Raw genomic sequence first — 27,508 nt, 5'->3', positions numbered from 1 at the left:
CCAATACTGTCACTATGGCGGTGTGTCCACTCACAGGATGAGTGGCGCTGCCCAATACTGTCACTATGGCGGTGTGTCTACTCACAGGATGAGTGACGCTGCCCAATACTGTCACTATGGCGGTGTGTCCTCTCACAGGATGAGTGGCGCTGCCCAATACTGTCACTATGGCGGTGTGTCCACTCACAGGATGAGTGACGCTGCCCAATACTGTCACTATGGCGGTGTGTCCTCTCACAGGATGAGTGGCGCTGCCCAATACTGTCACTATGGCGGTGTGTCCACTCACAGGATGAGTGGCGCGGCCCAATACTGTCACTATGGCGGTGTGTCCACTCACAGGATGAGTGACGCTGCCCAATAAACTCGCCCCTCGGGGCAAAATTTAACATTTAAACCTGGACATTCCTCTTCCTTTGAAGAGGAATGAGGACATTGAAGAGGACATTCCTCTTCCTTTGACCAATCTCCCATGTACATTCTCTCCCCCACCTTCCACACACCCACTTCCCTCCTCCCCCCCTCCCCCCCCCCCCCTCTCTTCCTCCTATTCTCTCCCTATTAAAACCTCGTAAGGAAAACAAATTACCAATTGCACATGTTAATAGGAATCCAGCAATGATCCCAAACTACCTGCTAACAAACCGTCCACTTCCGTTAGTCCTACAGGAAAGACGTCACAAACCATCACGAAACGTCAGCCTTCCTTTGTCTCAAGTCTTTTATTCAGACTTTATTAATTTAAGACTTTATTATTAAGACTTTAAGACTTTTAAGACTTTTAAGACTTTTAAGACTTAAGACTTTAAGGCTTTTAAGACTATATTATTAAGACTTTCATTAAGACATTAAGACCACGAACTGCGTCACGCTAACAACCATGATTGCTAAAAAAAAAAAATGCTGCTTTGATTGTTCCTGTCTGGCCGATTGTTGCGTTAGTTGTCGTCGATTGTACGGCTGAAAGAGGAGCTATTGTTCGTATCTAATGTAATGTCTGGCTATTGGCCTTGGCTTTCTGGAAGCCGAGGTAGAAAATTTGTAGTTGTTTATTTGTCTTCGTTCGGGCCACTGTGTGTGTGTGTGTGTGTGTGGTGTGTGTGTGTGTGTGTGTGTGTGTGTGTGTGTGTGTGTGTAATGAGGGGTTTCCCCTGCAAAAACACACAATCTAACGACCCCTATTGTTATCTTGTTACAACTTGTTATAAAGCGTTACAAAGTTATTACAACTGGTTAGATAATTGACATATATATATAATTTGTTAGGTGGTATCCCAACTTGCTCGAACGTTGTAGTTAAGTCGTGTGTGTGTGTGTGTGTGTGTGTGTGTGTGTGTGTGTGTGTGTGTGTTTGGTGGGTTTATCTAGCAGTGATTGGAACCCCCTACCCTCTTTCCTATTAGCCAATCCCCCCCCACCCAGCCTCGAGACACCACTAATCTTCAGCAATAACCCCAATGAGCAATAACACGGATGAGCACAACATGTTCCTCACCATATGTGGGAATTTGGCCATCACCCACACGGCTGGACCATTCATGAGGCCTCGGCCCGCCAATAGATCCGGAGCTATTTATTACGAAATTCTTTACGAACCTCTTGCACGCAATGGACCAAATAACAGACTTCGTTCGCCATGGCGGGATCGATGTTTCATTTATAATTGTTGCTGCCGCTAATTGTAACGGGCTATGACGGGGGAAATTACATAATGGAAATGAATTGTGGTGTGTGTGTGTGTGTGTGTGTGTGTGTGTGTGTGTGTGTGTGTGTGTGTGTGTGCGCGTGTGTGTGTGTGTGTGTGTAAACAGGGAGAAGATAGACGTGGATCATAGACACCACCTCTGGGAATGTTGTGTTGTTGGTACACATGCACACACACACACACACACACACACACACACACACACACCACACACACACACAAACTCACACACACAGTGATGTGGTGGAGGCTGACTCCATACACAGTTTCAAATGTAGATATGATAAAGCTTTATCATATCCTGAGCCCAGTAGGCTCAGGAATCTGTACACCAGTTGATTGACGATTGAGAGGCGGGACCAAAGAGCCAGAGCTCAACCCCGCAAGCACAATTAGGTGAGTTCACACACACACACACACACCCATGGAGCCCCCACCTGAAGAAACACATAAGGAAACTGGAGAAGGTTCAGAGATTTGCGACGAGGCTTGTCCCAGAGTTACGAAGGATGGGGTATGAAGAGCGTCTGAAGGAACTGAACCTTACGACGCTAGAGAAAAGAAGGGAGAGAGGAGATATGATAGGGACATGTAAAATACTCAGGGAAATTGACAAAGTGGAAATAGATGAAATGTTCACACGTAATAATAACAGAACGAGGGGACATGGGTGGAAACTGGAAACTCAGATGAGTCACAGAGATGTTAGGAAGTTTTCTTTTAGCGTGAGAGTAGTGGAAAAATGGAATGCGCTTGGGGAACAGGTTATGGAAGCAAACTCTATTCATACTTTTAAAACTAGGTATGATAGGGAAATGGGACAGGAGTCATTGCTGTAAACAATCGATGGCTGGAAAGGCGGGATCCAAGAGTCGGTGCTCGATCCTGCAAGCACAAATAGGTGAGTAACCACACGAAAGTGCGTACACATATACGAAGATGCGTACCGCTGTAGATAGTCGAACTCAGTAGCTTAATTTGACCTACAGACTTGCGATACCTATCACGACGGTAATAAATAGAATAGTTACTGGAAATTGAATAGTTTCTGGTCTATTAATTGTTTTGCTTCATTTCTGGCCATATATTGCTGCTCTCGGTGTACTCTTAGGCAATCCAAAATGGTCATTAGGTCCTTAAGACCATTTTCTTGGGCACACTCATCAGTTCTAGTGTGTGGTCTGGTCAGCATATATCGTTATTTAGTGAATAGACTTGTACTCGATTCGTAAATATGTTGTTCCCAATCGTCTCCTCTATAGAAGAGACGAGAAGAAGAGACTATAGAAGAGATAATCGTCTCTCCATAGGTCGAACTATAGCCGATATCGCCTCAAAGACCTATCCTTAAGTGTTACGAAATCTTAAGTAGGTTTTAAGTGTTAAAAAAAGAGGTGTTCAATAATTTTAACAAATTAGCCGAACAACAATAAGTTTTTTTGTAAACTAACAATTATGCTGTTGAAAAATATAACTCAGAAGTCATGTCGAGCTACGAGCCCACCTCGACCCGGCGAGCTGGGTTGTTGTTTTAGATTCAGCTACTGGGAACATAAAGTTCCAAGTATCACGGGCTATGGTGAGCCCATAACTTACCTGGCACAGGAGCGGGGCAAGTAGCACGGGCTATGGTGAGCCCGTAGTGGACTTACCTGGCACAGGAGCGGTGATGTGTGCCCCTGGCAAGATTGATTGATTGATGAAGATTAAGCCACCTAAAAGGTGGCACGGGCATGAATAGCCCGTAAGTGGCAGCGAGTGAACTCCTCACTAGGGTTAACATTACACCATATTTATGCCAACAATAACAGCCTGCCCCGTCGCCTACACCTCCCACTACTCATTCACACACACACACACCTTACCACCCTTCTCTCGTATATACATAATACATACCAGGTATATTATGTATTTGTCTCCATAGGCCATTATCTATCAATGATATCTAGTTATCCTTCAACCTGTCTCCAACCAAATGAGGGAGGAATGTGTGTGCTAAAACTTGACACATAAGTGCAGAGTGGCATAGTAATTAATTGTCTTTAATAGTCACCTATACTCGTTAAACTCTCTCGCCACCTCACATCACATCTCCCTTCAGAGGTGGGACCCAAGAGCCAAAGCTCAACCCCTCGCAAGCCCAACAAGATGAGAACAGAAACAATTGAAATACCAGACAAACGGGTAGTTAGAGAAATCCACATGCTAGGAGGTGGATTATCCAAGGCAATTATCCAAGCAGGTAATTAGATAAATAGACAGATATCTTAGGTAAGTACGTGTGTGTGTGTGTGTGTGTATATATATATAATATATATATATATATATATATATATATATATATATATATATATATATATATATATATATATATATATATATATATAATATAAATAGGCAGGTCCCTAGGTAGTGGGCGTAATAACACTATACCCTCGGGAGCGATTTTAGTCCCGGTTCGAGTCCTGGCCAGGGAGGATTGACTGGGCACCTGTCCCATTACAGGGTCGTATTCCTGGGAAAACTAGTAAGGTAAGGATTACCATAAGCTACGAGGAAGAAAAAGCTCTCACTCAACCTGCTAACAAGAGTCACACCCACGTACGAAAACAAAACAAATTAGGATTAAACAAGCAAGCAGATCAGCAGACGCGTAATCAAGCAGACATGTCGCTGTCTGCTTGATTACGCTGTAGATACAAGGATGTAGGGTTTTAGTTAAGGAAACAGATAGGTACTTTATTTGGTCGAAATAGGTTGAAGATTTGGGTTTTAAGGCTTTGGGAAGCGAGGAATTGGGTCCACTCGTGGGGAATTGGGTTCTCTCGTCTCGATATCTCGATATCTGGGGAGGAAGGATCTTGACCTGAACGATAGGTCTTTGTTCCTGAGACCGCCCCCCCATAACCCCCATAACCCCCATAACCCCCATCCCCCCCATCACCCCCCCCCCCATGCTTTATTGAACACTTTGTTATATCTGAACATTAATGAACAAGGAGAACAGGCGTGAGGGAAGGAAAAATATTATAAATTATGCACTTTAGTAATTTTTGTTATATTTAATTCGGAGAAAAGAGGCGAGTGTTATAATGTAGAGTTATAGTAAACTATGGTTATTATGATGAAAAGTAATGAAGGTAAAATATTGCCTGTTTGTTCATCCACCATCACTACATCCACACTATAGGACTCATCCACCACCACCACACTCTAGAACTCATCCACTACCACCACCACTACATCCAGAGCTCATCCACCACCACCACACTCTAGGACTCATCCACCACCATCTCCACTACACTCCAGGATTCATCAACCACCACCACCACCACCACTACCACCACACTCCAGGACTCATCCACCACCACCACCACCTCACCCTGTACAACACAGTCAACAAATACGAAAAAACTCTTAAAAAGAAGACGTTGTAGAAGCCACCTCCATCCACAACTTTAAAGCCAGAGTCGACAAAGACCTTGACAGTGGAAACAGCCCAATTGAATAGCAACATGTTCAACAAGGCAAATAGACGTATTATAAACACCTTAAACCCCCTACTACCCCGGAGTTGCTGGCATGTAAACTACTGAAACGATTAGGCACTAACTCGTCCTTTTCACTCGAACCTCTCCCCAGTTTCTGGTCCCCTAACCAGCCTCCACAAACCTATACACCACGGGGCTCCAGGCAGGGGTCATGAAGTGTAGTTTATACCTGGGAAATGTTAACCAGCCTCCACAAACCTATACACCACAGGGCTCCAGGCAGGGGTCATGAAGTGTAGTTTATACCTGGGAAATGTTAACCAGCCTCCACAAACCTATACACCACAGGGCTCCAGGCAGGGGTCATGAAGTGTAGTTTATACCTGGGAAATGTTAACCAGCCTCCACAAACCTATACACCACAGGGCTCCAGGCAGGGGTCATGAAGTGTAGTTTATACCTGGGAAATGTTAGATGGAGTGGTACCATGCACTCACAAATTCGGGAGGCATGGCAGGCTGTGTAAAATAGTCCCACAAGATGTGTACAACAGCCAATGGCTGTGAAAAACAGCCATTGGCTGTGAAAAACAGCGCCACTGACTGTGAAAAACAGCCACTGGCTGTGTAAAACAGCTCCACTGGCTGTGTAAAACAGCTCCACTGGCTGTGTAAAACAGCTCCACTGGCTGTGTAAAACAGCTCCACTGGCTGTGTAAAACAGCTCCACTAGCTGTGAAAAACAGCTCCACTGGCTGTGTAAAACAGCTCCACTGGCTGTGTAAAACAGCCACTGGCTGTGTAAAACAGCTGCTAGCTGTGTAAAACAGCCACTGGCTGTGTAAAACAGCCACTGGCTGTGTAAAACAGCTTCACTGACTGTGTAATACAGCCATTGGCTGTGTAAAACAGCCACTTGCTGTGTAAAACAGCTCCACTGACTGAAAAACAGCCACTGGCTGTGTAAAACAGCTCCACTGACTGAAAAGCAGCCACTGGCTGTGTAAAACAGCTCCACTGGCTGTGTAAAACAGCTCCACTGGAAAGAATATAGACGCTCCAGGAGACAATTCTATAAACACCAGGGACCAAACACCTCTCCTCTCTCAATACACAAAACAAATTCTCTCTAATTGATGTCTTTCGCCATTAATGAAGAATTTAGGAACCTTCAAAGGGGACACGGGATGACCTCAGTGTCGTCCAACAGCCTGGTTGATCAGATCGTCAACCCAGGATGCCTGGTGAATGATCTCCCTTCCCATCTATTTCTCACAAGCTTTTCTTTATACTCTCTCTTTACCTTCCCTTCCCTTCCCTTACCTCATCTTCTCTCCCATACCTTCGCAGCCTCCTTCCTTCCCTCTCTTTCATCTCCTCCTTACGGAGCAGCAAGCAGCATCATTCCCACACAAGCGAATCGATCTTTTTCACTGTCTATCGCTTCCTGATCATAAACCTTGGGACGGGATACTGTTGCCTTTTCCACCCCCTTTCCTCTCCCCTTCCCTGAGTGATGGTTTGTGAGACTCGCGTGTTTACCTTTTCGTGGTTGACAGGGGGGAGGAGGAGGTACAATAATTTTGGCAGTATTATCGAGGATGACAAGACGAGCTTTACGCTTCCTTGCTCCTCAAAGGCGGTGGCGTATGTGTGGAGGGGTCTTGAGAAGAAGGGGGGAAGGGGGGAATAAAGGGGTGAGAGGAAGGAAATAAAAGGGGTGGGAAGATGTTTGGATACTATACTATACCTCTCGGTTGGATTACCTGCACTACCATATTCGTTACCATCACTACCATAGTCACCAGTACCACCATCTCTACCAGTACCACCATCTCTACTAGTACCACCATCGCCACCAGTACCACCATCTCTACTAGTACCACCATCTCTACTAGTACCACCATCGCCACCAGTACCACCATCGCCACCAGTACCACCATCTCTACCAGTACCACCATCTCTACTAGTACCACCATCTCTACTAGTACCACCATCGCCACCAGTACCACCATCGCCACCAGTACCACCATCTCTACTAGTACCACCATCGCCACCAGTACCACCATCGCCACCAGTACCACCATCTCTACCAGTACCACCATCTCTACTAGTACCACCATCTCTACTAGTACCACCATCGCCACCAGTACCACCATCTCTACCAGTACCACCATCTCTACTAGTACCACCATCGCCACCAGTACCACCATCTCTACCAGTACCACCATCTCTACTAGTACCACCATCGCCACCAGTACCACCATCTCTACTAGTACCACCATCTCTACTAGTACCACCATCGCCACCAGTACCACCTCTCTACCAGTACCACATCTCTACTAGTACCACCATCGCCACCAGTACCACCATCGCCACCAGTACCACCATCTCTACCAGTACCACCATCTCTACTAGTACCACCATCGCCACCAGTACCACCATCGCCACCAGTACCACCATCGCCACCAGTACCACCATCGCCACCAGTACCACCATCGCCACCAGTACCACCATCTCTACCAGTACCACCATCTCTACTAGTACCACCATCGCCACCAGTACCACCATCGCCACCAGTACCACCATCTCTACCAGTACCACCATCTCTACTAGTACCACCATCTCTACTAGTACCACCATCGCCACCAGTACCACCATCTCTACCAGTACCACCATCTCTACCAGTACCACCATCTCTACTAGTACCACCATCGCCACCAGTACCACCATCTCTACTAGTACCACCATCGCCACCAGTACCACCATCGCCACCAGTACCACCATCTCTACTAGTACCACCATCGCCACCAGTACCACCATCTCTACTAGTACCACCATCGCCACCAGTACCACCATCGCCACCAGTACCACCATCGCCACCAGTACCACCATCTCTACTAGTACCACCATCTCTACCAGAAGCACCATTTCTACCAGTACCACCATCGCCACCAGTACCACCATCTCTACTAGTACCACACACACCATCAGTAGAACCATCTCTACCAGTAGCACCATTTCTACCAGTACCACCATCTCTACCAGTAGCACCATTTCTACCAGTACCACCATCTCTACTAGTGCCACCATATCTACTAGTACCACCATCGCCACCAGTACCACCATCCCCACTACCACCCCCTTACTAACATTTAACAATACAACATGCAAACATTATGGAGTCAATTCAAACATATTTTAACGCGAATTCTTGAACATAAAAACTGATGTAAATGACAGACATGAAAACATGAGATATCAAGAATATATTACGACCCGTAATGATTTGCTATGATCAAACAAGGGGTAGAGCGACGGTCTGGCTTCATGCAGGTCGGCGTTCAATCCCCCTGGCTGTCCACAAGGGGTTGGGCACCATTCCTTTCCCCGGTCCCATCCCAAATCCTTATCCTGACCCCCTTCCCAGTGCTATATAGTCGTAATGGCTTGACGCTTTCCCCCCTGATATTTCCCTCCCTTCCTTTCTTCTTAAGATGTATGGGTTTCGTGTCAATATTTACCAGTTGTTGAGTCTCTCTCTTGGTTATGTCACTCCGTAAAAAAATCAACCTTTTAACCTGACCGGAAAGGTACCAACCCAAGCAACCCGCCTAACCTAACCCAACCTAACCTAACCTAACCTATTGCGTCCGACGGCCAGAAAGCGTATGTAATAATACCTGATATGTCACAATCCCATTATAATACTGTCACTAAATGAACACATCCACAAGGGCCGTGTACTATGTCACTATCACACTATAATACTATCATGTCACTATCAACACTTATCTTCACCATACTTGTACCAGATGTTAACACTCACAAGCTTCCTGGGGTGTTGTCCTTCGTCTCTCCATATATATCCAACCTAACTAAGTTACCATGATCCCTGATATAACACTGTAGAGGCAGGGTCACCACGGAAGATTATCAATTAATTCTTTTCTTGTAGAGATAAGATATATCTATAGCTTGTATAGATTTCTTTTCTATAAGAAGTAAAATGCGTCTCCGCAACGGGACCGTCTATGGGGAACTGTTGGAAGATACTACACCTGGAAGGGCAGAGAGGTGCTTTGATGTAGAATATGTGGAGAATACGGAGGGGAATAACCACCGCTCGAGGCTGAAAACAATGGTAATGACGACATTTAGAGTGCTGCTTCAACTACTGAAGTGCCTGATTGTCCTCAGCATTGTATGTGGCATAATCTATGTGTGTCATGAAAAGCGGGAGTTGTGGCAAGATAAGATATGCTAATATGACTGTAGGGACAGGGAACTGACCCTCTAGGAGGTAAATAATGTGCAAAATTCTTACTTCGTGAGGACATTGGGATGGTTGACAGGCTCCCAACTCCTCAGATTCCACCATGTGTAAGGAAGATATTTGGACGATGGGAAGTTAACTTTGCGAAGCCCAGCAGGAGAGTCGGAGACGAAGTGAAGGGGTTGAGTGTGACCCACTTCAGGGGCTGGGTGTGGCCCACCTCAGGGGCTGGGTGTGGCCCACCTCAGGGGCTGGGTGTGGCCCACCTCAGGGATGGGCGTGACCCCACCTCAGGGGATGGGCGTGACCCACCTCAGGGGATGGGCTGGACCCACCTCAGGGGATGGGCGTGACCACCTCAGGGGATGGGCGTGGCCCACCCTCAGGGGATGGGCGTGACCCCCTCAGGGGATGGGCGTGACCCACCTCAGGGGCTGGGCGTGGCCCTCTCAGGGGCTGGGCGTGGCCCACCTCAGGGGCTGGGCGAGCCCACCTCAGGGGCTGGGCGTGGCCCACCTCAGGGGCTGGGCGTGGCCCACCTCAGGGGCTGGGCGTGGCCCACCTCAGGGGCTGGGCGTGGCCCACCTCATGGGCTGGGCGTGGCCCACCTCAGGGGCTGGGCGTGGCCCACCTCAGGGGCTGGGCGTGGCCCACCTCAGGGGCTGGGCGTGGCCCACCTCAGGGGTTGGGCGTGGCCCACCTCAGGGGCTGGCGTGGCCCACCTCAGGGGTTGGGCGTGGCCCACCTCAGGGGCTGGGCGTGGCCCTCCTCAGGGGCTGGGCGTGGCCCACCTCAGGGGTTGGGCGTGGCCCACCTCAGGGGATGGGCGTGGCCCACCTCAGGGGCTGGGCGTGGCCCACCTCAGGGGCTGGGTGTGGCCCACCTCAGGGGCTGGGTGTGGCCCACCTCAGGGGATGGGGCGTACCCACCTCAGGGGATGGGCGTGACCCACCTCAGGGGATGGCGTGACCCACCTCAGGGGATGGGCGTGACCCACCTCAGGGGATGGGCGTGGCCCACCTCAGGGGATGGGCGTGGCCCACCTCAGGGGATGGGCGTGGACCCACCTCAGGGGCTGGGCGTGGCCCACCTCAGGGGCTGGGCGTGGCCCACCTCAGGGGCTGGGCGTGGCCCACCTCAGGGGCTGGGCGTGGCCCACCTCAGGGGCTGGGCGTGGCCCACCTCAGGGGCTGGGCGTGGCCCACCTCAGGGGCTGGGCGTGGCCCACCTCAGGGGCTGGGCGTGGCCCACCTCAGGGGCTGGGCGTGGCCCACCTCAGGGGCTGGGCGTGGCCCACCTCAGGGGCTGGGCGTGGCCCACCTCAGGGGTTGGGCGTGGCCCACCTCAGGGGCTTGGGCGTGGCCCACCTCAGGGGTTGGGCGTGGCCCACCTCAGGGGCTGGGCGTGGCCCACCTCAGGGGCTGGGCGTGGCCCACCTCAGGGGTTGGGCGTGGCCCACCTCAGGGGATGGGCGTGGCCCACCTCAGGGGCTGGGCGTGGCCCACCTCAGGGGCTGGGCGTGGCCCACCTCAGGGGCTGGGCGTGGCCCACCTCAGGGGCTGGGCGTGGCCCACCTCAGGGGCTGGGCGTGGCCCACCTCAGGGGCTGGGCGTGGCCCACCTCAGGGGCTGGGCGTGACCCACCTCAGGGGCTGGGCGTGACCCACCTCAGGGGCTGGGCGTGGCCCACCTCAGGGGCTGGGCGTGGCCCACCTCAGGGGCTGGGCGTGGCCCACCTCAGGGGCTGGGCGTGACCCACCTCAGGGGCTGGGCGTGGCCCACCTCAGGGGCTGGGCGTGGCCCACCTCAGGGGCTGGGCGTGACCCACCTCAGGGGCTGGGCGTGGCCCACCTCAGGGGCTGGGCGTGGCCCACCTCAGGGGCTGGGCGTGGCCTAAAAAGTGTGTGTGTGTGTACTCACCTAGTGGTGCTTGGAGGGGTTGAGCTTTGGCTCTTTGGTCCCGCCTCTCAACTGTCAATCAACTGGTGAACAGGTTCCTGAGCCTACTGGGCTCTATCATATCTACATATAAAACTGTGTATGGAGTCAGGCTCCACCACATCACTTCCTTGTGCATGTTGGTATCTCAAAACATGACACTGTTGATATGCTTGCAAAGATAACCTGTAGAAAACCAGAAGAAGATATTGATATGGGAGTTTCATTAGCACTGACAAAGAGAATACTTACAAAAATATCTAATGAAAATTTTACTGACCAAACAAATTCACAAAGACCTGAAAGTTGTAGCATTAAATATTATGATAGATATCGTGAGGAGATGTTCACATTTTGAACTAATAAAGCAAGAGTTCTGCAATGTGATGTTATAGTGGCCAGAATACGCCTGGGATATAGACGTATCTGGCAGCTTTCTCAAAATCCAAAATGTCGAGTACACAATGTGTCAACTTTGTGAAAGAGAAAACATGCACTCTCTTGAACATTATATTGTAGAATGTCCCATACTGACTGACTTTCGCCTTCCGGGGTTAAGGTATGCTGAACTCTGTAATTACTATATGAGTACTGGAACACTTGATGATATATTGGACTTGTATCCAAGATTGTCCATGTAATGTATCAATTATACAATGTATGTATGTGATGTAACTATATAACCTGAGCTTGTAAAAACACCTTAATCACCTTCAGTGATTAAGTGCTTAATTGCACACAAGTTTCTTTATCAGCTATCTCACTCTGTCTGAGTAAAAGAGACAAATGTATGTGAATGCATGTGTGTGTATATATGTATGTATATATGTGTCTGTGTATGTGTATAAAGTATATACGGAAGCTGATCAGAATTACATTTCACCTTTGTAAATGCACATTAATGCCACTATGTAAAAGACACATTGAACACTTTATGTAGGGCATACGTAAATCTGTGTATCTATGTATTTACGTATGTAGGTTAGCTTAGCATTTTAAAAGCACCGAATCACCTTCTGTGGTTGAGTGTTCAATAAACCCTTGAACTATATGTTTAACACATCTCTAACCCTGTTCATGGAGGACAGAAGAAAATCTATATATGCTGGTTAGCATTGTAAATGTCTGGCCACGTCTGTGGTATAAAATAATAATAATAAAATAATAAAAGTTCTGCCAATAGTGTGAATGCTATCACATCTTTGATGAATACCTGATGTTGGGATTTATCTCCGGGTTGGTTATCATCATCATCTGTTTGTATTTCTTTATTGCAGGCGATGAGTCACAATAACGTGGCTAAAGTAAATTGACCAGACCACATACTAGAAGTTGAAGGGACGAATGGACCATTCTCAAGTCGATTGTCAAGACAATGGACTTGAGAATGGTCCAGGACGGACCGAAACGTCGTCGTCCCTTCAAGACCTTCTAGTGTGTAGTCTGGTCAACTATTTATTTATTATTTTTTTCCTAATGGTGAATGCCATTAGTTTCTATCTCCTGTTAATGGCAATTTTTATTAGCTTTTAATGGGGATTATTAATGCATTCGTTAGTTATAATAGAAGATATAAAACTAACCCCCTGAAACCCCTGCTATATAGTCGTAATGGCTTGGCGATTTCCCCCTGATGATTCCTTCCTTCCTTCCCCCTGAAACCCCCCAGAAACCTCCCCAGAAAAGCGTCAATAAACCCCCTGGTTTAAGGGTAATCAAGCCACCTTGAGTGTCCTAATTACCAGACCCGAATAATCTTTAGGATTATTGAGTAATCCTAGAGATTACTCAAGCTCTCATCACCATGAGTATTTTAGGACCCACCTGCAGGCCCCGAGGGAGTGGAATGTGTGAAAGGGAACCGCAGGTGAGAAATATTTTGAAAAATCTCTCATGTTTCTCACTCCTCCAGTAGGATTTTTTTGAGGGAATATACGGCCGACGCAAAGTAATAGAAGTTGGGTATTATTTGGGAGTTTTGGTGACCATTTCTATGGGTTTTTTGGGGGAGGAAGTCCCATATGTTCCTGGAGTTCCTTTACATGGGGTTAAGGGTTTGGCGCGCCCCAATCGAACATAGATTAGGTCAGTTTCTATTGACCCTGTCAGTCATCCTTACACACATGTGGCGCTGGCGGCTGAGTGGACAGCGCTCTGGACTCGTAATCCTTGGGTCCGGGTTTGATCCCTTGGTGATGCAGAAACACAATGGGCAGAGTTTTTTCACCCCTGATGCCCCTGTTACCTAGCAGTAAATATGTACCTGGGAGTTAGTCAGCTGTCACGGGCTGCTTCCTGAGTGCGTGTGTGTGTCGGGGGGGGGGGGGGGAAGTTGTAGTTAGTAACAGTTGGTTGATTGACGGTTGAGAGGCGGGCCGAAAGAGCAGAGCTCAACCTCCGCAAGCACAACTAGGTGAACACACACACACACACACACACACACACACACACACACACACACACACACACACACACACACACACACACACACACAGTTTCCAGACCTCATTATCGCACACAAGGCCACGGGAATCGTCGCTTGAGATCACATGCACTCACCCCCTCTCCCCCGCCCCCAGGACCCCCATTCTCCCCCCCCCCCGCGGAGGGGGGGTGAGTGGGGCTGCCCGTTGATTAAAAAAAAAATCACCCATGCCGCGTGGATTAACCATAACAGTCTGGCGGATTACAACGGCTGGAGTTCGAAAGAGGGTTAGGTAGAAAGCGTGTTGGATTTGTCCCCAAACTCCCACCCCCCACTCCCACTATCCCAGGTCTAATGGGGAATGGGGAGGAACTCCGAGGTGACCCATCAAAGGCGCTGTGGGAGTCCTATATGGCCTGCCTCGGGCATCATCACCCCTAACTGAACAAATCCACAAGGGCCGTGACGAGGATTCGAACCTACGTCCGGGAGCATCCCAGACACTGCCTTAATCGACTGAGCTACGACTTTGTGAATTGGTTCATTTGATGCATCACGTTAGTGTGATCTCTGTGTGTGATCACCTCTAACTACTTGTTGTAACTACTAGAGGAATCCTAACAACGATTGCTACTGATTACAGAGAGAGGAAGAGCGAGATAAGAGATGCAGGCTGTAACTTGCAAAATATCCACTTAATTAGAAAATCAGAAGAAGCCGTTCAAGCCCACTATCAAGCCCACTATCAGCTCACTGATAGTGGAGGTACCTACACTATCAGCCCCGTTTAGAGGGGTTGATAGTGTAGGTACCTACTGAAGTATTCCTCCATCTTGGAGTGGAAGTAGCGGTTATAGATTTATTAGGCTGTTTGGAGGTACCTTTTGGATTTGACTAGTTTATCAGTGGTTGAATTGTCAGTGTCAGATATTTTCTCATGAGCTCTCAGTCGATTAACTGCTGGGAGGGAATTTCTTTCTATCTAAATTTTATCTAAAAATATCATTCTTCCGTCTATAAAACGAAGGAGAGGGGAAATAATTCACCCTGTCTATAAGACAGGGGGAATTGATCCTTCGTCCTGTCTAAAAGTATCGGAATTCCTTATCTTAGTGAAATTAATTTACAGTTCTGCAACAAGGATTAGAGTTGGACTCCCCCCTTGTAGGCTCGAGGCAATTTATCGAGGGTCTTATCGCTCTGAGGGCAGGAGGTGCCCCAGTCGTGACTATTTCCTTCGCTAATTTCGGGACGCAATCATAATAATGTAAAGATAATTGCAATTGCATAAGAATAATAGGTGGATTCTGTTGTTGCATTCCACGGTGGGTGGGTTTTGTGTGTGTGTGTGTGTGTGTGTGTGTGTGTGTGTGTGTGTGTGTGTGTGGTGTGTGTGTGTGTGGTTGTGTGTGTGTGTGTGGGTGTGTGTGTGTGTGTGTGTGGGTGGGTGGGTGTGTGTGTGTGTGTGTGTGTGTGTGTGTGTGTGTGTGTGTGTGTATGTGTGTGTGTGGTGTGTGTGTGTGTGGTTGTGTGTGTGTGTGTGTGGGTGTGTGTGTGTGTGGTTGTATGTGTGTGTGTGTGTGTGTGTGTGTGTGTGTGTGTGTGTGTGTGTGTGTGTGTGTGTGTGTGTGTGGTGTGTGTGTATGTGGTTGGGTGTGTGTGTGTGTGTGTACTCACCTATATGTACTCACCTATATGTGCTTGCAGGATCGAGCATTGACTCTTGGATCCCGCCTTTCTAGCTATCGGTTGTTTACAGCAATGACTCCTGTCCCATTTCCCTATCATACCTAGTTTTAAAAGTATGAATAGTATTTGCTTCCACAACCTGTTCCCCAAGTGCATTCCATTTTTCTACTACTCTCACGCTAAAAGAAAACTTCCTAACATCTCTGTGACTCATCTGAGTTTCCAGTTTCCACCCATGTCCCCTCGTTCTGTTATTATTACGTGTGAACATTTGATCTATTTCCACTTTGTCAATTCCCCTGAGTATTTTATATGTCCCTATCATATCTCCTCTCTCCCTTCTTTTCTCTAGTGTCGTAAGGTTCAGTTCCTTCAGCCGCTCTTCATATCCCATCCCTCGTAGCTCTGGGACAAGCCTCGTCGCAAACCTCTGAACCTTCTCCAGTTTCTTTATGTGTTTCTTCAGGTGGGGGCTCCATGATGGCGCGGCATACTCTAAGACGGGTCTCACGTAGGCAGTGTAAAGCGCCCTAAAAGCTTCCTCATTTAGGTTTCTGAATGAAGTTCTAATTTTCGCCAGTGTAGAGTACGCTGCTGTCGTTATCCTATTTATATGTGCCTCAGGAGTTAGATTAGGTGTCACATCCACTCCCAGGTCTCTTTCTCGAATCGTTACAGGTAGGCTGTTCCCCTTCATTGTGTACTGTCCCTTTGGTCTCCTGTCACCTGATCCCATTTCCATAACTTTACATTTACTGGTGTTAAACTCCAGTAGCCATTTCTCTGACCATCTCTGCAGCCTGTTTACGTCCTCTTGGAGGATCCTACAATCCTCTTCTGTCACAACTCTTCTCATTAATTTTGCGTCATCTGCAAACATCGACATGTATGATTCCACTCCTGTAAACATATCATTTACGTAAATTAGAAAGAGGATTGGTCCCAGCACCGATCCTTGAGGTACTCCACTTGTTACTGTTCGCCAGTCCGACTTTTCGCCCCTTACCATTACCCTCTGGCTCCTTCCTGTTAGGTAGTTCTTCACCCATACTAGGGCCTTTCCGCTTACTCCTGCCTGCCTCTCAAGTTTGTATAGCAGTCTCATGTGCGGTACCGTATCAAAGGCCTTTTGGCAGTCAAGAAATATGCAGTCTGCCCAGCCTTCTCTGTCCTGCCTTATCCTTGTTACTTTATCATAGAATTCTAAAAGGTTTGTTAGGCATGATTTCCCTGTCCAGAACCCATGTTGGTGCTTGTTTACAAACCCAATGCTCTCCAGGTGCTCAACAAGTCTTAGCCTAATTATTCTTTCAAGTATTTTGCAGGGGATGCTTGTCAGTGATACGGGTCTGTAGTTAAGTGCCTCCTCCCTATCCCCCTTTTTGAAAATCGGTACGACATTTGCCTCCTTCCAGCAACTGGGCAATTCTCCCGACATAAGTGACTCATTGAAGATCATTGCCAGAGGCACGCTGAGAGCCTGCGCTGCCTCTTTAAGTATCCACGGTGATACTTTGTCTGGTCCAACAGCTTTATTTGCATCCAGTGTTGTCAACTGTTTCATTACATCCTCTGCTGTCACCTCTATATCTGATAGTCTTTCATCTTGGGTAAGCTCTTCTAACAATGGGAGCTGCTCAGGCTCGGTAGTGAACACTCCATGGAATTTTGCATTCAGTACCTCGCAGATTTCCTTGTCGCTTTCTGTATATGCCCCTTCTGTTTTCCTCAGTCTTGTCACTTGGTCATTTACCGACATCTTCCTTCTTATATGGCTATGTAGTAATTTTGGTTGCTTTTTCGCTTTGACTGCAATATCGTTCTCATAATTTCTTTCCGACACTCGTCTTATGTTAATGTAATCATTCCTAGCTCTGTTACATCTAATCCTGTTGTCCTCTGTCCTTTGCCTTCTGTACTTCCTCCACTCCCTCCTGCTTCTCACCTTTGCTTCCTGACACTGTCTATTAAACCATGGGTTATTATATTCCCTCCTGTTTTTTTCCTTTATTGTTGGAATAAATCTATCTTCAGCCTCCTTGCATTTCAATATGACTTGGTTCATCATACCTTGCACTGTTTTTCCTCTAAGTTCTTCCTCCCACTGCACTTCTCCCAGGTAGTCCCTTATCCTTCTGCAGTCCCCTTTTCTGTAATCAAGTCTCCTTTCCCGGACCTCTTGTCCTTTGGTCACAATTTTAAGCTCCATCATGTAGTCAAAGGCTAGGACACAATGGTCACTAGCTCCTAGTGGTATTTCATGTTCCAACTGCTCGATGTCTTCTACATTCTGAGTGATAATGAGATCTAATAGGCTGGGCGTATCCCCTCCTCTTTCCCTAGTATCTTCTTTCACATGCTGTGTTAGGAAATTCCTGTCAATAACGTCTACCAGCTTCGCTCCCCAGGTCTCCTCCCCGCCATGGGGATTCCTCGTTTCCCAATCTATCTCTCCGTGATTTAGGTCCCCCATGACCAGCAGCTTCGCTCTCATTCTATGCGCTAAAGTTGCTGCCCTCTGCAGTTCATCCATACATGTCTTGTTGCTGTCCTCGTACTCCTGCCTGGGCCTTCTACTGTTTGGTGGGGGATTGTAGAGTATCAAGATTACAATCTTCTTCCCATCCACTGTCAGAGTTCCATGTATGAAGCTTGTGCTTTCATTGGTACCCGGATTTTCCAGCTCATCAAACTTCCATTTCTGCTTTATTAGTAGTGCCACTCCTCCTCCCTGTCTCTGTGTCCTTTCTTTTCTTATCACCTGGTACCCCTCTGGAAAGATTGCATCCGAGATCATGCCATTTATTTTAGTTTCCACTATTGCCACTATGTCTGGGTCTGCCTCACTAACTCTTTCTTTTATCTCTTCTGCTTTATTGGCTACCCCATCAGCATTGGTGTACCAAACCTTGAGACTCTTCTTGGAAACTCGGGTGTCAGAGTTCCCCCTTTCACCAGGGGTCTGGGGGGAACTGGGGGGTGTCTGGGGGGCAAGTGGGGGCTGTGGGGGTGAGTGGGGGGGGTGCTAGGGGGGTGCCTGGGAGTGCCTGGTAGGCGAATGGGGTCTGGGCATCTAGGGGGGTAGGAAGGGCATAATGGGTCTGAAAGTTAGGGGTCTGAATAGCATAGGGGGGTTGAGAAATAGAGTGAGACTGAGAGTCAGATAGAGGTTGAGAGGTTGGGGGGAAGAGGGCTACTGAGGGCGGAGAGTTGAGATGAGAATGGAGCATGGGTGCTGGGAGTGGAAGAGAGGGTATATTAGTTAGGGGGGAATCGGGGGTAGGTGGGGGTTTTGGGGTAGAAGAGGGGAAGAGGAAGATGGGGGAAGGTGTTAGGGGGTCACAAGGTGAGGGGGTTAAATGTGGGCTGGAGGTGCATAGGAGGGGTGAGGGTTGGGTGGGGTTTGGGGGTGAGTGGAAGAGGGGTGCAGTGGAAGCTGGGATGGAGTAGATGGAATTGAAGTCAATGGGGTAGAAGGGGCAGGGGAGTGGGAAGGGGTATTTGGGGAGGGGGGATGGGAAGGTGGGTTTGGGGAGGGCATTGCTTGACCCACTGGGGTCGCTGACAAGTGTGATGTAGCAGGGGCAGGGGAATCGTTGTGGAGGTGCAAATGTGGAAGGGACAGGGGGGTTTTGGGAGGCTGAGGCAGGGGGGATGTATAGGAGGGCTGAGTTGGGAAGGATGCGACCTGGGAGATGACCTGGGAGGTGACCTGGGAGGTGACCTGGGATGTGACCTGGGAGGTGAGACTACCTGAGAAGCTAGTACGTTGTCGTTGTTGCCATCTATTTTTGTGGGCTGTTTGCTCATCTTTCGTCATAAACCTCTCTATAAACACATTGTAATGGGTTTCACTTCCTCTGAGTAAATGCTTGCTCCTCATTATGTACTCCACTGCCTCCTCATTGGAGAATTGCACCAGAACAGGTCTATTCTTGGTACAATTGTAGGGTCCAACCCGTCGATTGATATCCACCTCGCGTTCTGCCATCTCTGCTCCAATACACCTCAATATCTCGTGCAATTCGTATTTTTCTGTTTCTATTCTCTCTTGTCTAGTTGGTGCCCTAGATTCGAATAATCCATGTATTATAATAGACCGTCTCCTCAGTAATTCATTGTCATGCTGGTAGCCTGTCCCCTGGGGATTCCCCATCCCAACCGCAGTCACTAACCCATCTCCCACTAATCCTCTATCCTTAGCCATGCTGCTAAACCTTCCTAATTCGTTTGTGATACGAGCACATTCCCTCTCCCAGTCCTCTCTTCCCTTCCTAATCTCTTCCTGAACATAGAGCATAAGTTCTTGTTTCTGCCTCTCTACCGCATCCTGTATTTGCTGAAATACCTCACTTTTAATCCCCTGGATTAGATCCTCCAACCAATCACTCCTTCTCTCTACAAATTTCCCTATTAATTTGTCTATAAATCTGTCCTACTCCTCATCCCTGCTGGTGATTGACCTTGAACCCCTTCTAGTCATTGCAGTAACAATCTAGCCAAAAAGGCGCTCCTCAATACCTTGCACAATCCGCTAACACAATAGGTGAGTGAATCTCCAATCGTCGTCCCACGTGGTGGTATAAGGGTTGCTGCCGAGGTGAGGTCACGCGGTCAGAGGTCGGTGAGGTCTGGTTTCACACTGCACAGTATTTCCTCAACTATTTTGAATTACGCTAATTAAACTGTTTTTCTTCACTACCTTATGGCTCTGGTCAAAACCCAAGGTTTTTTCATTCACTTGTACATTCACTTATAGTCTTTTTCACTTCGAAGTTGCCTGATTACCCCTCCCACTCCACTAGTGATCCAGGAGCTCCCAACCCACGTCCACCCAACACGATGGTCACAAGACAAGTGTGTGTGTGTGTGTGTGTGTGTGTGTGTGTGTATGTGTGTGTTTTGTGTGTGTGTGTGTGTGTGTATGTGTGTGTGGGGGGTGTGTGTGTGTGTGTGTGTGTGTGTGTGTGTGTGTGTGTGTGTGTGTGTGTGTGTGTATGTGTGTGTGGGTGGGTGGGTGTGTGTGTGTGTGTGTGTGTACTCACCTATATGTACTCACCTATATGTGCTTGCAGGATCGAGCATTGACTCTTGGATCCCGCCTTTCGAGCATCGGTTGTTTACAGCAATGACTCCTGTCCCATTTCCCTATCATACCTGGTTTTAAAATTATGAATAGTATTTGCTTCCACAACCTGTTCCTGAAGTGCATTCCATTTCCCCACTACTCTCACGCTAAAAGAAAACTTCCTTACATCTCTGTGACTCATCTGAGTTTCAAGCTTCCATCCATGTCCTCTCGTTCTGTTACTATTCCGTGTGAACATTTCGTCTATGTCCACTCTGTCAATTCCTCTGAGTACCTCGTTGTGTGTGTGTGTGTGTGTGTGTGGGTGTGTGGGTATTCACCTAGTTGAATTCACTTAGTTGTGTTTGCGGGGGTTGAGCTCTGGCTCTTTGGTCCCGCCTTTCAATTGTCAGTCAACTGGTTTACAGATTTCTGAGCCTACTGGGCTCTATCATATCTACATTTGACGGTGTGCGCGTGTGTGTGTAGGTGTGTGTGTGTAGGTGTGTGTGTGTAGGTGTGTGTGGGGGAGGTGTGTGCGTGTGTCTGTGTGTACTTACCTATGAATGATGGCTGGGAAAGGGAGAACTAATCCAACCTACGATTACTGTTGTTGTTTGCGTGGGTGTATTTGTCTGTGTGTATATGTTTGTGTTTGTAGGGTGTACGTACGTACATGTGTGTGTGTGTTCTTCTTGGACTCCGTTGTTTATGCCTCTTGGTATCTCGTACGTCTGAATCATGTCTCTTCTGGAGTGTTCAATCCTTCAGTGATTGTACTTTCCGCTTTCAAATTTTTTGTTTTAATTTTTCTCATGTGTTGAATTTTTGGAAGCAATTTTGTGCGAATCTGGAGATGAATTAAACGGTAATGTTGTGCTTTCTTAAGGGCGTTGTATTTTCCAGGACAGGCGCTGTATTTTCAGAACAGGTGTTATATTTTTCACAACAGGATATTGTCATTTCCAAACAATGGTGCTGCCTTGGGTGGTAATGGACCCCATACCCATTCCTGTGGGTGGTAATGTACCCCATACCCATTCCTGTGGGTGGTAGTGGACCCCATATCCATTCATGTGGGTGGTAGTGGACCCCATACCCATTCCTGTGGGTGGTAGTGGACCCCATACCCATTCCTGTGGGTGGTAGTGGACCCCATACCCATTCCTATGGGTGATAGTGGACCCCATACCCATTCCTGTGGGTGATAGTGGACCCCATACCCTTTCCTGTGGGTGTTATTGGACCCTATACCCATTCCTGTGGGTGATAGTGGACCCCATACCCATTCCTGTGGGCGATAGTGGACCCCATACCCATTCCTGTGGGTGATAGTGGACCCCATACCCATTCCTGTGGGTGATAGTGGACCCCATACCCATTCCCCTCCAAAAATCATTTAGCTTAGCAAGTTACAATCTTGTGACTCTAGTTACACAATTTGAAAAGTATTTCAGCAATCATCTTTTTTATATAATGCAAAAGTAGCTCCAAAAGTGACCCACAACAGTCTCTATATATACACAGAACAGCTTTTACGGACCTGTCCTGTGTGTTTTAGGTATTTCTACAACCTTATAATCTTAGAAAAAAGTGTAAATGTTGATTGATTTAGACGGGGTATGTGAATTTTTATTTTAAAGTCGACGTTATGTGTGTTTATGTTCGTATAGCAGAGAATCCAGAAACCGGAGGATTTTAGATGTTAAATCCGGGATTAGTAGACTCTATGGGTGGGCGTTCGAGCTAGAGTAATCCGGGTGTAGTGTGGGGTGGGGGGGGGGGGGCTGGAGGTAGGGGCTTTATTACATCAGAATCCGGAGGCTAAGGCGGATATAAGCCCTGGCTTTTCACGTACCAGAATCCGGAGAGGAGGGAGGAGAGGATTGTGGGTGGGCGTTCGTGTAGCAGAATCCGGGGCCAGTTAGAGGCGGGTCATTGGTGTTGTGAGACGAATTGGATCCAAGAGCGTCACGAACCTGTAGTGATGGACGGCCTAGTAGGGGGGAGGAGTGTTGAGGGGAGGGGTGTTGGGGGGGGGTGTTCGGGGGAGGGGTGTTGGGGGGAGGGGGAGGTTATGGTTGTACGAGGCATGACTGTGGAAGTGGACAATGGCTGCGTGGGTGTGTGTGATGGCTGAGGGGATGGCTTTAGGAGTGGAAGATGAATAGGGGGAAGGGGGAGGGGAGAAAATGATGGCTATGAAGGGGGAGGGAGGTGTCTAGGATGGCTGTGAGGGGGGTGTATGGCTTGAGAGAGAGAGAGAAAGAGAGGAGTGGTTAGGCATCAGGGAGGAAATGTACTTTCCTTACACAGGAGATGAGTCACAATAACGTGGCTAAAGTAACGTGGCTCAATTGACTTGAGAATGGTCCAGGACGGACCGAAACGTCGTCGTCCCTTCACCTTCTAGTGTGTGGTCTGGTCAACATACTTTCTTTACCTAGCAGTGCATACCTAACAGTATCTACGGTAGAGGGAGGTAGATCAAGCTCTCTGTCTACCAGCTTCGTTGTACCTTTAGCATTTATAAATTTTTCACTCTCAATTGTTTTTGTTTGGTCGAATGTAAACTTCAAAGTTGTAGATGAAGGTGGCTTCCACAGCATCCTTTAATGCATTCCACTTGTTGATTATCCATTCAGGGCATGAGTATTTCTTTGTGTTCCTAAGGCTCGTTTGCGTTTCCGAGTCTCCCCCTCAGTATTTTGTATGTTGTGATCATTTCCCCTATGTTGCTTTTGTCATGCAGGGTTGTAAGGTTCAATTCCGCTAGCCTATTTTCGTTGCAACTTTTTCCGTTGTAGCTGTAGCAGCATCAGGACTAGTAGAAGCAGCAGCAATAAGAGAAGAGGCAGCAACAGCAGCAGTAGCAGCAGCAGCAGCAGAAGCAGCAGAAGCAGCAGCAGCAGCAGCAGTAGCAGCAGCAGCAGTAGCAGCAGCACCAACAGCAGAAGCAGCAACAGGAATGACAAACCAACAAAAATCTCCCCTTAGCCACAGCAATTGCAACATCCGAAGAATCAACATTATTTTAAAAGTTGACTTAATTAACACACACTCGTACACATCTTCCAAACTTCAGCTGGGAGAGAAATTCGTGAGAAATCGCATCTGTCTGTCGCATCCGTCACATGTTAGTTGTGTTGGCAGGTTTGTTGATGTTTGGTGATGAGTTGATCATCACCCGCCCCCCCCCCCCCCAGGTCGCTGGGGGAAAAAATATCCATAATTAGTTTAGGAGTCGAGGTGGGACGCAGCATCTTTTCCTTCAGTTAATTAATCATGTAAAAGGGATGCTGTTAGGAGATGACTTTCTTTGTTGGTAGTGTTTCTATATGGCTTCAAAGGGCTTTATTGATATGTTATATCTCTCTATCTCTCTCTCTCTCTCTCTCTCTCCTGTATTCCTCATTTTGCATTTTTTCTCCCTAGGATTTTTCAAGTATTTTGAGAATTGCATTCTGTAATGAAGCATAGCTCTTTGGTCCTCACTATTAAATCTTGACAATTTCTATCTATGTGAACACACTTCGATGTGGCGTCAGGGTCGAGCTCAATCTCCCTAGCCCCGCCTCTTCACCCTTAGACGATTAAATGCATTGATTTTCATTCCACACATTTCTCGAATTATTTTCAGCTGAATCGAGTTATTGAGCTCAATTGGCCATTTTTTCTTATAGGTAATTCAATTTGCAGTACTTTTTTTTTAATTGTTGTTTTTTGCAAGCAATCATCGGAGGGGCCTCGTAGCCTGGTGGATAGCGCGCAGGACTCGTAATTCTGTGGCGCGGGTTCAATTCCCGCACGAGGCAGAAACAAATGGGCAAAGTTTCTTTCACCCTGAATGCCCCTGTTACCTAGCAGTAAATAGGTACCTGGGAGTTAGTCAGCTGTCACGGGCTGCTTCCTAGGGGTGGAGGCCTGGTCGAGGACCGGGCCGCGGGGACACTAAAAGCCCCGAAATCATCTCAAGATAACCTCAAGAAGATCATTTCTGAAACTCGTCTATTGCTTCACTTTCTTTCTCTTTGTGCCTTGGTCCTGTAATTTCATGTTTTAAACATGTTTTAAACCGCCTTATCTACTCTGCATATGCTCTTAAGGTATCTTGAACGTCGTTATCAGTTAGCAACGTATAAGATATCTTTTAGGGTGCTTTAAAAAAAGGGCGATAACATGTTACCACATTTTGTTCTTCTTCTAAGCGTTTATGAGCTTGAGTTCACTTAGCCAGTGTGTGTGTAATAGAGTTTCAGTAGTTCTGAGACGTGTGTTGGAATGCACTTAATTTTGGGCCTTTTCCTAGTTTTTTTTATTTAGATGGAAACTGCAATTTGGGAGGCTGCGTATTCCAGTTATGGTCTTACGTAGGTTGGGTATAATGTTCTGAAGCCCCATTTTTTTATCCCCCATTAATAAAAAAAATTATTAAACTGTATTTCCTAAGTGTGTCGCAACTGTACAGTACGGGTTAATGAGTGCTTACGCAAATGCATTCGTGATTGCGTGATTGAATACGTACGTGTGTGAGTGCAATTGCGTTCTTATGTAAACTCTTTTGCGTGCGTGTGTGCGTGCTTGTTGGAGCGTTCGTAGGTTTATTATTATGACTCGTTTCATGGCCAACAAACACATCTTGCATAGAGACTAGAACGTTAAGCAGTTGGGTCGGAGGCTGGACAGCTTAAGCATCCTTAGGGAGATAAAAATGTAATCTTATTGAGTCCAGGTAATCAAGTGGAATTTCTTGAGACGCGCCCTGAAGTCTTTAAGAGGAGGTGGGGGGGGGGGAGGATGGAGGATAGAGCCTAGCCTTAGAGGGTGGATAGAGCCTGCTATTACTACCTGGCTCTATATCTGCATCGTCTTTTTCTTCCCTTTATCTTTCCTTACTCTCCTCGTTCACTGCCTTGGCTCCTCCATTCTTATACATATCTACTTGATCATTATACATATCTACTTGATCTTTATACATATCTACTCGATCTTTATACATATCTACTCGATCTTTATACATATCTACTCCATCCCTATACATATCTACTCCAATCTTTCACCTTTGTTCATCTGGTCCTCCTTCCTGGCTTCCTCCCTCACCCTTCCCTACCTCTCTTCCTCCCGTCACCCCTCCCTACCCTACCTCTCTTCCTCTCTATCCCTATCCCTCCCTCCCGTTACGCCATAATCAACATTTACAAGTGCCTCAAATACCAGTCGACTGATCTTTTACATACTCTTGCTCTCACAATGGACGACTTAGCCACCATAATTGTTTTCTTCATATATATATATATATATATATATATATATATATATATATATATATATATATATATATATATATATATATATATATATATATATATGCCCCCGCGAGTTAATGATTGTCGGGGCCAATGGCTCTTAGCACTTAGATGTTCATAAAGACTTTTAAACACAAGTGTTTTAAATTGCTGATGGTGGTTCGAGGTTTTTAATGGGTTTGAGACGCCGTTGTACGAGATGTACCCTGGAGAGGTGGGTACAGTTATGTACCGGGGAATCTATGGGGTTTAGGCCTTGTGTTGAAAGCATTTTGGCTCTTAAATCAATGAATGAAATTGCTTAATAAAACCTGGCTTTGGAGTGGTGGTTCTAGATTTAAGTAGATTTTTTATTTTCCAGATATTGTTGAAGGGTTATGTTGTTGTTGTTTAAGATTCACTACTCGGAACTAAAAGTTCCAAGCAGCACGGGCTATGGTGAGCCCGAAGTGAGGGGTTATGATTACAGGATTGTGTGGTAACAGCTGGGTCGTACCAAGCTGGTATTAGGATCTTTTAGTGGGAAATTACGGTCTATTTCAAACTGTTTATTAAGTATTTTTGTAATCAGTGCTAAATCATATGATTTATGCTCGAGTGTGTATATATATATATATATATATATATATATATATATATATATATATATATATATATATATATATATATATATATATATATATATATATATAATATATATGTCGTACCTAGTAGCCAGAACGCACTTCTCAGCCTACTATGCAAGGCCCGTTTTGCCTAATAAGCCAAGTTTTCATGAATTAATATATTTTCCCTAATCTTTTCCTTATGAAATGATAAAGCTACCCATTTCATTATGTATGAGGTCAGTTTTATTTTATTGAATTTCATAAACATGAATTTACCACATGACCTCTTCTCCTGCAATGCGTGCAATACCTGCTAGTGGTCGGAACAGCCGAACCCACTGCAGGCTTAATCACTACATTACTTGAGGTTGACAACCCTGTCTGTTCCTCAGATTTAGGCTTTACAGGAGAAGGGTTAAGGGGAGAAGGTGAAGTAGCTGGTCGAGTCTGGAAAACATGATTTTTATGAGCATAATGATTAGTTTTAGCATTAAAATGGTTAATTGGTGCTCTGAAAGGTACTTTAGTAAGTAGTTCATGTTCATCAGCTAGCTTGGCTAATTTGATAAGATCAGTGGTTTGTTTATTTTCAGCCATAAATAAAGCTAATTTCTCTGGTAGACATCCCACTACTTCCTCAGTTACTATGAGGTCTCTTAAAGTCTCAAACTCTGTAATATTAAGTGCTTTAATCCATCTGTCAAAGTGATTTAATTTTACTCTTACAAAGTCAGAAATAGTCTGGTCATGTTCTCTTTTTAAACTTCTAAATTTTATTCTATGTGCCTCTGGGATCTGCTGGTAAGCATTCAAAATACTCTGCTGAACAAATTTAAAATCGAAAGAATTCTCAGCCGGCAAAGATGCAAATACCTCTTGAGCTTTACCCTTAAATTGTCCTTGTAATATGCTAACCCATTGATCGACAGGCCAGTTCATGCTGACTGCTAGTTTCTTAAAATGCAAGAAAAATATTTCTGGATCTTCTTCATTAAACTTAGGTA

At 46.7% G+C, this 27,508-nt stretch overlaps 1 protein-coding gene across 1 annotated transcript in view; it reads left to right on the top strand.

The window, feature by feature from the left end:
• Positions 1 to 23,587, top strand: part of LOC138360222 (uncharacterized) — a 70,950-nt gene extending 47,363 nt beyond the window's left edge. The window contains exon 2 of the mRNA XM_069320158.1: positions 23,398 to 23,587. Coding sequence (XP_069176259.1) covers positions 23,398 to 23,587 — 190 coding nt within the window. The remainder of the gene's footprint in view (positions 1 to 23,397) is intronic.
• The last annotated feature ends 3,921 nt before the right edge of the window (positions 23,588 to 27,508 follow it).

This window comes from Procambarus clarkii, unplaced genomic scaffold (genome assembly GCF_040958095.1).
Source record: "Procambarus clarkii isolate CNS0578487 unplaced genomic scaffold, FALCON_Pclarkii_2.0 HiC_scaffold_102, whole genome shotgun sequence".
NCBI lineage: Eukaryota > Metazoa > Arthropoda > Malacostraca > Decapoda > Cambaridae > Procambarus > Procambarus clarkii.
This window is presented reverse-complemented; position numbering and strand designations above follow the sequence as displayed.